We start from the raw sequence: 13789 nt of genomic DNA, 5'->3' as shown, positions 1-13789 counted from the left end.
CCCCCAGCAGTCCCAAGCCGGTGGGGTTCACGGAGTTTGTCTTATAATTTTTTTTAAGATTTTAGCCTGTCACAATGCAATGAATAGGAATTTCTACCCCACCCCCCAAAAAACCCCTCTGAGGTCACACAGAGTTCATTAGGTCACACACTGTTCTATATTTTTGAATGGGGAGAAATCCACTCCTTCCACACAGGTGCGGCCTCCATCACATCTCAGCTTGGCTACCCATCTTCTGACATACAGCAGATTGGCTGCTAGCATTTACAAGCGTTATGTTCATTCAGAGCTTATTGTGTTCAGTTAATTGCATTCCTTTCTTCTTCCAACAGGGCCTAAGATGCCGGCGAGGCAGACTAGTGCTTATCCTCAGGTATTCCATTGTGTTCTGGGCCCACAGGCGGGCACAAGCAGCTGGTTTGGGAACATAGTTGGGCCTCAGGCAATGGGCTTCGATCTTGTGGATTGGGCAGCAGAGTATGTTGTTTGCCCAACTTTTGCCCATCATCCAGGAGTACATGGAGGCCAACCAGCCTCCTGACATTCTACTCATTCACCTTGGGTAGAATGACTTGGTAGCTCAGGCAGGGCATTTGCTTATTCAAAGGGCTTCCAAGGACCTTAGGTGAGTTCAGCAGTGGCTTCCCAGCGTTATCATGATTTGGTCTGACCTGCTACAGAGCAGGGTTTGGAGGGGAGCCAATAAGCCAGGTCGAGGTGACTGGACACAGAGGAAGGTCAATCTTGACCTAACACAGTTTGTTAGTAGTATAGAAAGGCTTTGCGGCTTCGTGGGAGGCTGTGATGCTAGTGTCAGAGACCTGACCATAGGTCAGCTAAGATGGGCAGTTTCTGACTAGGGCAAAAGGGCTGACTGGAGCCAATGTGTGTTGCCCATGAGATTCTTAGGTTAGGCTTGCATCTATGGTGGCATGCCTATAGCTTCCTCACCATAGGGGTGGTGAGCCAATCCCTATTCCATTCAGTTTGTTCATATAGGTTGATATGTTGGTGATGCAATGCACATAATAACGCTCATAATAACTCAGTTTGTTCAATAAAATTGTGGTCTTTTTCACCATATACTGTGTCTCGTGTCTTCCTTGGTGTGGGTGCAATCTTTTGTTTTAGCCAAAACAATTACAGTGGTTGTAGCTTTCATGGCCTCCAAACCAGGAAAATTCCAGAAGAGAGTGGAGAAAAGATTGGATGGTGAAACGACTGGCCCATTCAGTTGTCTTTCTTTTGCTTCCTTGTTCAAATAGACATATGTACATTTTCTCCTCCATTCCCAGAGTTGGACATGTACTCATTATCTGGATAAATCACAGTGGATTGTAATGAGGGGTCATTCACTATGTTCTACTGTGTCCTGTGCTACTTGGGTGTTCTGGCCATTTTCCGTTTCACTGGCCATTGTCAGTTTCATTGTCAGTTTCACTGCCTAGCCAAGAAGCTGCCAGGCATGTTAATGAGGCCCAATTTTTCACCTTATGTACAGTAGGTTGGTCTTTTACAGTGTTTGGTTGTCTTTTGTCCCAAGCTGCCTGAGCACAAGAGGAAAATGCATGATGGCTGTAGAGATCTTCCCTATCTTGGCTTCCAGTTTTGGATTACTGGGTTGCATCTTTTCTCCAAAATGCTACATTATTCTACTGAGCCCTGATATGAACAAAAAGGAAAATATAATAATAAGAAAAACATAAGCTATCTCAGAATAAACTTGATCTAAATTTTGTACAGGATGAATATAGAGGCTTGTCGAACTTTGAACTCGGGCTATTTTGTATTGGGTAGTTGTGATGACAGTCAGCTCTGCTGGGGCCATGTGTAATAATGAATGTGATTGTTGATAAATCTTTCCATTTCAGTTTTCATGCTTGCAGAGGAGGTGGCTCATCAGAACCACTCTTTCAAATATGATTGATATACTTCATTAATACTACTTATGAGCTGCTCCAAATTCTGAAAACTATAATGGGTAGCAGGGAAGGAAATCCCTGCTACTTGTCCTCACATCCATAATCATGTTGCTGGCGACAATCAAATGTCAACCAAATGAAACCACTGTTATGTATATGTAGAACAAAACCTCTTATTTCATAAATAATGGAAATGTAGTTGTGTAAGAGGTTGGGTTATTCCCTGGTTTCAGGATAAAGGTTGATTGTGACTGTTTTGAAATAAACATACAAGATCAGACTCTTTTCTTGCTCCCTTATTTAAAAAGGCATATGTGCATTTTGGTTGGCATTTCTCCACCATTCCCAAATTTCCTCTGGCTGCTTTGTCAGGAATCTTGGCTGCAGTGTCTGAGATCCAGACTAATGAAACACTGGGAGGGTCTTTCCAAACTTCACAGTGAACATCCAGAGGGTAGGCCCTGCATCTCACCCCCACACACCACATCAAGGACGCCTGAAAATGCCCAAGTTGGATCACTCTGAACTTTGAACTGAATTCAAACCCCACTGTAGGGCAAGGAATTATGTAACAGCACCCAGGCCAGACAAACATGTTTGTGTTCCTGCTTCTGCTACTGATGGTGCTACAGGGAATCTAAAAACATGGCTGAGAGGGATTCCTTCCTCTATAATTATCAAAATTGCCATAATTAGATCACCCAGCTAAAGTACCAGTAGCTTTCAAGAGGAAAAATTAACACTAAGTTTGAATTCAATATAAACAGCCCTGCGTGCTATTAACAGTTAAGATTTGGGAAAGAGACAAAAAGGCTTTTGTCAGCTTTGATGGCTTCCCCTGTTCCACATTAAAGTCAGAGCTATAGTCTGATGGTCCTCTAAAGAGATATACGAAGGTCCAATGCTAGATGGAAACTTTTGCAGCAGGATGATGACATCTGTGTTTCTGCTGCTTCTACTGCAGGCTACACTTATGGTGGTGGAGGAGGATAATATTAAGTGCTCCAGAAGTGATCCTTTGCATATTCCACATGAGTGGTACCAGCCAGGCGAAATTCTCATTGGTGGGATTGCATCTTGTATCTTTTACCGGTCACCCAAATATTTCTTCAAGAAAGCTCCAACTCAGGAATGGAATAAGGATAATAAAGAGTAAGGAATTATCACAATTAAGATATAATCTTTGGCTTTTAGTTGATTGATATATTACATGTGGATGACTCTCAAACTGATTTATTTTGGGGTTAAAGGAAGGAAGGAAGATCTTGATACTAGCTAATATTTGCTCACAAATCCAGAGAGAAACACAGATGCAGCTGAATCTTTTGTAGCAATAATCTGCTTTCTGCTCATGTCCCACTTCCCACATTATATGAACTACATCCTATATCTTCCGATTTCAGAAAATGGATGGTGGGCAAGCCTTTTTGTACTAAGACTACTAGTGCTGCTGGTACTACTACAACTACTACAATGCCTACTACTAGTACAAATAATAATAATTAATCCTCTCTCATAATGTGCACACATCCAGTGCATCTGTCATATCCATATAGTCCATACAGACAACTGTGTATTGTTCAAGATCTGGCCGACAGCTTCTTCAGAGTGGAGGAAAGAGAGAGGGTTGAGTTTGACCCCTCCCTTCCTCAGTTCTCCTTTAAAAAAATAAGGAACAGTAGTTATTCTAATTATTGCTCTCCTTCATCAGTTGCTTTGGTGATCAGCCCTCCCCTCCCCTAAAGAGTGAACTGGAAGTGAACCCTGTCCTGTCTATCAGGCAATGACCTCTAGGGATCAACCACTCAGCACATGGTGGGCGGCTTCTGGAGGTCCTGGCAGCAGGAAGTGAGGGGGGTTCTTTGTTCTCAGTTGGAGCCAGGCAGGGCGAACAACAGGTTGTCTGGACAGGCAATGGCGGCCACCAGGAGCTCTACAGGGGCTTGAAGTCTCTACCATTGATTTGGTGAGTTCAGGAGGGAAGCCAGAGCATTGGCTTCAGGGAAAGGTTTAACCAGGGAACCGTGTGTTAGGTACCCTGTGTTAGATTTCTTTTGATTTTGTGCTTTTGCAACTCCTTACAATTAGTTTATGGTGTTTTTATCTGCAATGTAACTAAGAGGAACTGATCCTGAGCCCTTTTATCCAACCAGGGCTCTGCAGAAGTCCCTGTACCCTGTAATGGTGCTTTTAAAGTTTGTTTGCACCTGGGAGGGGTGCTTTTTGAATTATCCTTACAACTGGGTAACCACGATTTTAAAGTGTGCCACTCCAAACACCAGATGGAGTGATCTTTGGCAGTAATATTGTAAAGTACTTAGTATTTCTTTTTACTTGTAAGTAGAAGCTGAGAAAGCCTCAGACTGAAGCAGTCTGAAGTATTTTGGAAATAAAGTTTTTCTCTTTTTGTTCTTTGTCCTTTTACCTGCCTCTTTCCCCCACGTGGACTTGCCTTGAGACAAAGGCTGGGCTTAAATCCACTATTCGCTACAGTTGCCGTTTGGGTCTGAATTTCTTTTTAAACATTGGTTTCATTCTGCCTGGATAGCTCAGCACTTTCTGTCTGAATACTTATATATTTGCAATATGGCTTTGACTTGAGAATAAGCTATTCCTCACTTCAAAAATGATTTCAGTGTCTTCAATCTATTGTTAGCAAAAAAAGAAAAACACAATAATTTTCCCTTTGTTTTAGTGAGACTTAATGAGGAGAAACAGCTTGAAGCCAGAACTTCTCTCTGCAGAGACAAATGCTTTAAGATCTAGGCCAAGATCCTTCCTACTATCAGGAATGCTGAGCACTTACTCCTAATCATAGAGAAAAATCTCTCCCAAAGTACAGCATTCCCATTTACTGTTGAAAACTGAATGCCTGGAGGGAAGGGAGGCAAAGAGATTGAGGGTGTCCATGTATGAGCAGGGCTTACTGGTATGCTCCTTTTAACACTGTAACCATAGTCAGTGTACACAGTTGAATGGCAAATCAAAAGGACTAAATGGGACCTATAATGTGATTTTAGGCATTGTAAAGTTCTCCACACATTTCATTTTCAGCATGATGATGAAGTTCTACCAGCACATCCTGGCCTTGGCCTTTGCAGTGGATGAGATCAATGAGAACGCTGAGATCTTGCCCAATATCACACTTGGGTTTCACATCTACGACAGCTACTCCAATGAGAGAATGACCTACCGCACCACACTGGACCTGCTCTTCAAATCACAGAGATTTGTCCCCAACTACAAATGTGGCATCCAGAGAAATGTAATTGGAGTCATTGGGGGACTTGATGCTGATACTTCATCACACATGGCAGACACCTTAGGCCTTTACAAGATTCCACAGGTATCCACACTTGGGGACCATTGGGTTTTAACCAAATCCCACACATATTTCACTTTTCTTTTCTCTAGACTTTGGATGGTTCATAATTATGGGGAGGTAAGGTTGAAAATTACCAAACAAAAAAAAAAAGCTGAAAACAACGTGAACAGCAGTGACGCATAACAAGAGCTACAATTTCTACCTCTCATCTGCTAGGAGTTCTGTACATCAACAGTTCCCAGAGAGTCACAAATTGAACTTTGAAACTAAACTTTCATCAGCTGCAACTCCAGGCCAGGAAAAACTACTCCTGTTTTATTTCTGTCAGGTAGATCTTAAATGCAAATATTTCCATCTTCCTTTCAGCTGAAAGATATCTAAATTGCTCTTTAACACTCGGATCCTTAACATATTTACTCCAAGTTCAGCATAGTGTACAATAGTTCATTATGGGGATTCCTGTCTCATAATGATGATGTAGAATGTGATGTAGAGAATAAAATAAGGGAGAAAAACTTGAATAACAAATGTTAGTTGGAAAAAACCTCAATCAGTCTGATTCCTTCTCTAACATGAAGCTCTTCTGAAATTTTGTTTCCTTTAGTTTTCATATGGCTCCTTTGAACCAGCACGGATTGATCAAACCTATTCCACTTCCTTTTACTGCACAATCCCCAATGAAGCCCTTCACTATCAAGGGATTGTCCAATTACTTCTTTATTTTGGGTGGAAATGGGTAGGGCTCATTGCTACGGACAATGATGGTGGAGATCATTTCCTGAAGGTTTTAGAGTCATTGCTTTCTCAGAATGGAATCTGTTCAGCCTTCACAGAAAGACCTATAACCAAACTTATACACGCAGGTGAATTTTTTCATGATATTTCTAAAAGAATTTCAGTTTTCCTGGAGAGCAAAGCCATTTCTGTTATCATTTATGGAGAAGCTACGTCCATAATATGGTTGGGAAATGTTATATTTCTAACAACAGTTTACCAACTATTTCCTGTATCCAAGTTTCCTACAGGGAAAGTGTGGATTACAACAGCCCAGATTGAGTTCCTTTATGATGCCATTCAAAGGTGGTCACATATGCAAACATTCCGTGATGGTGTGTTCCATGGTGCTCTTTCTATCACCATACACACAAAGAAGCATCCAGGCTTCCTGGAATTCCTCCAGATGATCAACCCATTTGAGGTAAGAAGAGATGGATTTATCAAGGTTTTCTGGGAGGAAGCATTTCAGTGTTCCACCAAAAAAACCCTGTACTTCAATGAAATGCATAAAAACTGTACTGGAGTAGAGAAGCTGGAGAGCCTTCCTGCCCCTTTGTTTGAAATGAGCATGACCGGCCACAGTTACAGCATCTATAATGCTGTCTATGCTCTTGCACATGCCTTACATATAAGACTTGCATCTAGATCCAGACACAGAACACTGGAGGACTGGAGCAGGCTTATCCCTCTGCATATGGAACCCTGGCAGGTAATGGCTCTTCTCTGGCCAAATGTTATTGTCAAAGCTTGTGCTGATGTATCATGCTTTGACTTGAAGTCAAGCTATTGACCAGAGATTGCTGATAGAACATAGGAACCTATCTCTTGTCCTTTCCTCTCTCACACACCTTTTATATTTCTTGCTTCCTTCCTTTGTTAGATATTGATGCACCCTCACCCCAACCCAAAAATAAGCAAAAAGGTTCTGCACGTGTTTTTTATAAGTTCTCCCAACATCATTTGCAACTCCTGAAATGATTTCTAATTACTCCGGATTTGCTGCCTTCTCCCATTATCTGTTACCTAAAGTGGAGTACTGTCGGTTATACAGGTGCATTCTTATGCAGCTTCCCCAATGAGAAAAATTGCAGTTATCTGAAATATCTGAGTGCAAATAATACCACATTTTAAATTCTCATTGATTCTCTTTCCAGCTCCATTCATTGCTTCAAACCATCTCATTCAACAACAGTATTGGTGACAATGTTAAGTTTAACAAACATGGAGAATTAGCAGCTGGATTTGATGTTACCAATTTGGTCACTTTCCAAAATGACTCCTATGTCCAAGTCAAAGTCGGAAGGCTGGATCCTCAGGCTCCTCCAGGCAAAGAGTTGACCATTAATGAGGACCAAATCCAGTGGCACAGAGACTTGACTCAGGTAGGAATGTAATCTGGTACTTCATCCAAAGTCAAGATTCATGATAGTCCAATGTAACACAGGGCACCATTTTAATGGGGAAAGTTGGAACTGCCTCATTCAAAACGTGGCATACTTCTGGACTAATGGTGCACTTGTGCTATGAGCATAATTGTGGTGGCACAAGAAAATCACATAGCTTTGCAAAAGGCATGGAAAATAATTCCTATGTGTCAGAGTCAAAATTGGAATGTGGGATCCCCAGGCTCCTGCAGGCAAAGAGTTGGCCATCATTGAGGACCAGAGCACGTCGCTTGCAAGGAAATCCCCCAATGCACCACACGCCTCACACAGTGAATTAAGGGATTCCTGGAGGCTGGGGTGCATTTCTATAACTTAAAAAGTAAACTCAGTACCCCACTCCCTTGCGGGACGTGAGTGTAGTTGGCACATGGCAGTTGACAATTGGCACTGTCCAATGACAATCAAAGTAAACAGAAGAAATGAAGGTGTGCAATGAATTCTCATAGGGATTCATTATGAGGAAAAGTTATTATACACCAAAGAATCCAAACACTTGAAAAATATTGACCACGCATTTTGCTCCATAACGCTACTTCTATAAGGGCTAGAGCTCAGCTTTTTTTAAAAAAGAAGCTGGTTATCCATGTTAGGGTTAGGCTAGGGGAGCTTTGAATCCCCATTATTTGCTACATTGAAAATATACAAAACCAGTTGAAAAAAATTAAAAAGCCATTAAAAATCAACCAAGTGCCTCACTGCCTTGAAATTTGAGTAGTAGGTGGCACCCATTGGGACCTACTGTCCAACCAAATTTGGTGCCCCTAGGACTTTTTAAAGTGGTCTGAATAGATCTCAAATCCAAATTGAATAAAATAAAATCCAAATTTAATCTGGGGTGATTCGGGGGGACAGATTTGGACACAAAACAAATCAGGGGTGATTTATTCAGGCACAAATTGAATGATCCATGCACATCCCTCAAAGGCAGGGTACATCACAGACAGCCTAGTTGATATCAAAATGCTTCACTGAGGAAGAGCAGGGTGTTATGGCAACTAATAAAGGCACTTCAGTTAATTTAAAATGCAGCTGCCAGACTGGTCACAGGGGTATCCTGGAGAGATCATCTGATGCCTATTTTAAAGCATTTGCATGGGATGCCAATATGTTTCCATGTGAGATATTAAGAGCTCGTATTAGTTTAAAGTGCTAAAAATCTTAGGACCAGTTTACCTAATAGAATGCATTTGTCTGCATGATCCCCACCATGTGTTAAGATAATCAGCAGAGATCTGTCTTCAGCTGCCCCCAGTTCATCCAGTGGTGACTGAGGACCGAGTGTCCTCCACAGCCTCTCCTAAACTGTGAAATGCAGTCCCTTCAGAAATTCAAGTCTGCCTACTATGGACTTGACAGCAGGGTTTGAAATTTAGTATAAATCGCAGGTTGGTTAGTTTAATTATGTTTGTAAGAGCTTGAACTTATGTTTTGAATTATTATTATTATAGCAAGGGTAAATTTTATAGTTGATGATTCACGAAGAAATGTGAGTGGGAAGTCCATCTTTTATGTGTGTATTTGTAATGAATGACAATATTGCTATTGTTAAAATTAATTTTTTAAAAAAAGAAATTCAAGTCTGAACAACATAATTGGCCTTCAGGAGAACACTTGAGACCCATTGTGTAGTCTGGCCTCGAATGGGTTTTTAAACGTTTTAAATGGTTTTAAATCATTTTAGCTTTCAATATTGGTTGTTTGGTTGGTTGTAAATTGCCCAGGATGATTAGATTCAGTTGTACACTGTAAAAATGTGCCAAGTAAATAAATAAAGTTCATTATAAGAATGGAAGGGAGTTTGGTTTAATGTGGAAAGTTGGAACATCTCCCTTCTAATACATTTTTAATACTTGGAATTAATTGTTATGTCATAGGAACATAGGAAGGTGCCATATACTGAGTCAGACCATTGGTCTATCTAGCTCAGTATTGTCTTCACAGACTGACAGTGGCTTCTCCAAGGTTGCAGGCAGGAATCTCTCTCAGCCCTATCTTGGAGAAGCTAGGGAGGGAACTTGGAACCTTCTGCTCTTCCCAGAGCAGCTCCATCCCCTGAGGGGAATATCTTCCAGTGCTCACACATCAAGTCTCCCATTCATATGCAACCAGGGCAGACCCTGCTTAGCTAAGGGGACAAGTCATGCTTGCTACCACAAGACCAGCTCATGTCAATTAGCAATAGCACTAGCAATAGCACTTACATTTATATACCGCTCTATAGCCGGAGCTCTCTAAGCGGTTTACAATGATTTAGCATATTGCCCCCAACATTCTGGGTACTCATTTTACCGACCTCAGAAGGATGGAAGGCTGAGTCAACCTTGAGCCCCTGGTCAGGATCGAACTTGTAACCTTCTGGTTACAGGGTGGCAGTTTTACCACTGCGCCACCAGGGGCTCTTAGAATAAAATTAGAATAATTTTTAAAAAAATAACTTAAAAGCTGATGTCAAAGGTACAAATCGTATAGAGACAGGCCTTGTTAGTGTCTTCATAGAGGATATATCAATTCTCCCAGCCAGCTCTCTCTGGCCACTTACTGTATCTAGAGATATCATTGGGTTTACCAAGCCTGGAAATTCAAATCTTCTTCCATTTTCTTCCATGCCATTTGTAAATGAACTATATTGTAAACTTCTATACATCTGTATACCAAACACCCACAAAATATTCAAATATTAAGCTCTCATACCTTTTAAGGATAGGTGCCACCCCTTTCTCTGTGCAATGACAACTGCCCTCCGGGATACAGCAAGAAAAGGAAGGAGGGGAAGAAATTTTGCTGCTATGGTTGTTCTGAATGTCCAGAAGGGATGATCTCAGACAAGGCAGGTATGGAATATCATTAATAAATGAACATTTGATTACACATCCAGACAAATCTTTAAGACTGACAACACAAGACTTTTGCTCAAACAACCATTTTGGCAAGGGCTGGGGAAGGCAGGTGTGAGGGGGAGTCAGGAGACAACCTACATTCCCCCACATGATCCTTGCCACTCCAGGATCACTCGCACTGTGCACCCACAGGAACAGCACATGTGCATTCCACAAGCAGCCAAATGGGCGATGGGAAAGTAGGCTGTTCTCTATAGCAGGGATTCTCAATGTTGGGTCCCCAGATGTTATTGGACTTCAGCTCCCATAATCCCCAGGCCCAGTGGCCTTTGGCTGGGGATTATGGGAGTTGAAGTCCAATAACATCTGGGGACCCAACGTTGAGAATCCCTGCTCTATAGCATCCCACATTGCACCATGTGAGGAGCATAGTGCATTGGGACATCTTCTCACTGCAGGGTGCTCCTGCTGCCCAGCTCTTTGGATCCTCAGGCTGCAGGCAGCCCGAGTGTCCACACAACCAGGAGGGTTGCGGTAGAAGGGAGTGCATGCCCTTCTACCACACTTTAATCCTGGGTAAAAAAAATAACCCAGGCCACCTGCTTACAAGGGACCAGTCCCAGCGCTCCTCACAACTAGCCCAACTTGCGTAGCAATGTGGAAGCCCAAGTAGGGCTGTGAGTGACCTAAAGGTGTGATCTGGAAGGCATTCGTGTTTAGGCATTAGGTATCCTCCTTGGCAACTGTGAAAAAGAGCTTGAAGAACGTATTCATGATTCATATCATATTTGCAGTTATAATCAGAACTGATAGCAACATTAGGAGTCAAGTTACAGCCAATCACCTGGCGTTGATATGAAAGGGTGATAAAATGTGTCTCGGTTCCATGAGTAAATGTTTTGGCAGCACAGCTGGACAAATAAAACCCCTATGTGCTCGGTGCCCAAGCGAAATCAGATGTGTACGAATGAAACTGCTATGAGAAAGAATCATTATTCAAAATGGAGGGATGTTGGCAGTACCAGCAGAGTCTTGAGAGGCCTAAGCAGGATCTCCTTTGCTGGACACAAAGATCCCATCACTACCAATATCCAAGTTCTCATTTCACTAGTCAGTTAAAGAGAAGGCATTTTGAGTATAGGTGATATGTTATACTTATGTTTTTAAAAGAATAGATGGAATTGTTGTTTTTCCTTTATAGCAAAGGGCCGGAATACAAATTACATAGGAGTTTTTACTCATATCTCCAATATTAGATAGAGTTATAAGCGCCTCTGAAGTAGGAATAGACATTAGAGTTTTGATGGTGTTGAAAAGTAAAAGCCATTAATATTGTACCTCCCCTTTTCTGTCTCCATTACTGATACCTAAGAATACAAGTGTGACAACACCATGGGGCAGAAAACATTAAACATTCTCTTCAGATCTATGGATCCAGTGTGATTCCTGCAACCTCTCCATCTCCAGCTAAAAAAAAGTCAAAAACCTCACGCATAATCTGTGTGTTGGTCCCAAGGTTAGGAAAGTTCTGGAAATCTGCCACAGATCAGACTTGCATAGAATAGATGTGTCATAGGAAGACAGTTCATTCCGCTGAAACTTTTAATGGAAGGTCTAAAACAGACTTATGTTTCTCTTTCAGACATGGATTCCTGCCTCTCTTGCCCAAAAGACCAGTACCCAAACAAGGCCCAACACGGATGCATTCCTAAAATATTACACTTCCTCTCAATTGATGAACTTTTGGGCGTTACTTTAGCTTTCTTGACTATTTTCTTTTCTCTGGTCTCAGCTCTGGTACTTGGAACCTTCAGTAAGCACCAGGACACTCCCATCGTCAAAGCCAACAACCGGAGCCTCACCTACGTGCTCCTCATTTCACTCCTCCTTTGCTTCCTCTCCTCATTGCTCTTCATTGGACGGCCTAACAAAGTTACCTGTCTCCTCCAACAAACAGCTTTTGGCATCATCTTCTCCATTGCTGTTTCTTCTGTTTTGGCCAAAACCATCACAGTGGTCATAGTTTTTAAGTCATCCAAGCCAGGAAGTATTTTCCAGAAATGGGTTGGGGGGAAACTGGAAAATGCCATTGTCCTTTCCTGCTCTCTGGTTCAAATAGGCATTTGCACTTTTTGGTTGAGTGCCTCTCCCCCTTTCCCTAACTTGGATATGCATTCACTAACTGGAGAAATCATAGTGGAATGTAATGAGGGATCAACCATTCTGTTCTACTGTGTCCTGGGCTACTTGGGCCTCCTGGCCATCATCAGCTTCACGGTGGCCTTTCTCGCCAGGAAACTGCCAGACAGTTTTAATGAAGCCAAGTTCATCACCTTCAGCATGTTGGTCTTTTGCAGTGTTTGGATATCCTTTGTTCCAACCTACCTCAGCACAAGAGGGAAACATATGGTAGCTGTGGAGATCTTCTCCATCCTGGCCTCCAGTGCTGGGTTATTGGGTTGCATCTTTATCCCCAAATGCTACATTATTCTACTGAGACCTGATCTGAACAAAAGAGAAAAAATAATAAGAAAACTGTAGGACACTCTATAGTAAACTTGATCTGCCAATTCTATGACATGAATAGCTTGTCCATAGTTTGAACGCAGGCGCTTCTGTATAGATCAATTTTGTTGTCAAACCCGCTTAATGCACATGTGGTTACAGATGTCATCATGGCTGTGTTATTCCCTTTCCTGAAGGGACATTCCAGATTTCAGAATAAAGTAGGGCTTCGTTCATCTGAACCACACCAACCAACTACTAGAAGTAGAATTCCTACATGCTTTTCTTTTCTTTTAGCCACATGGGAAGGTGAGATGGGATCTTTAGTTTTATTTGCATGAGTTATCAAAACAGTTCTCACTTGCACATGCTATCATCCATCACAGCAGGGCATGATGGGAGCCACAACTGGGGACCCAAGCTTGAGAACTGCTCTCAGTTGAGAACCCCTCTCAGTTGAGAAGCCTTCCAACCCTGTCTAAATCCTGTCCTTTCTCCATGCAGCTCCCTAGTAGGTGTGTGCATTAATCAAGATTTGTGCATGATTCAAAGGGTCACGGTGCACCTTTAAGAGTTAGTACGGCAGGTCCATACCTGCTCCTGTGCCACTCACTGCAGCTTTCTGCAGCAGTCTTGTGCCCCCCAGAACCCCATGCGTGGTTGCGGCTCAGTGGCATGCAAATGGCCACCACACATGTGCAGAGGTCATGTGCATGCCACTGTCACACCAGAGCAGAGAGGCAGCAGACTTGCAGAATAGCAGGTTTGGACTTGAAGGTTCCCCAGCTGCCCCTTAGAATCGTGCATGTACCTTGATTCATGCACATCCTTCCTCCCTGGAGTTACTTCACACATAGCGAGACATTTTCAGGGACTTTAAAAGCAAACTATACCAAAGCCTCACCTCTAGCATCCCACCTCACGCCGAGCCTCCTGCCTTGCCTCACCAGTCATAAGGAACCAATCTGTTTGTATACA

The 13789-nt window shown here is 42.3% G+C and overlaps 1 protein-coding gene across 1 annotated transcript; it reads left to right on the top strand.

The window, feature by feature from the left end:
* Positions 1 to 340: 340 nt before the first annotated feature.
* On the top strand, positions 341 to 12847 carry LOC128329729 (vomeronasal type-2 receptor 26-like). Its single transcript, XM_053261342.1, has 7 exons — positions 341 to 373; positions 2887 to 3074; positions 4977 to 5268; positions 5852 to 6733; positions 7179 to 7406; positions 10174 to 10300; positions 11949 to 12847. Exons 1-7 carry the CDS (start codon positions 341 to 343, stop codon positions 12845 to 12847), a joined length of 2649 nt encoding a protein of 882 aa, XP_053117317.1.
* The last annotated feature ends 942 nt before the right edge of the window (positions 12848 to 13789 follow it).

The sequence above is a fragment of the Hemicordylus capensis genome, chromosome 6 (assembly GCF_027244095.1).
Source record: "Hemicordylus capensis ecotype Gifberg chromosome 6, rHemCap1.1.pri, whole genome shotgun sequence".
Taxonomy (NCBI): Eukaryota; Metazoa; Chordata; class Lepidosauria; order Squamata; family Cordylidae; genus Hemicordylus; species Hemicordylus capensis.
The sequence above is the reverse complement of the archived record's forward strand: the minus strand, read 5'-3'. Positions and strand labels throughout refer to the sequence as shown.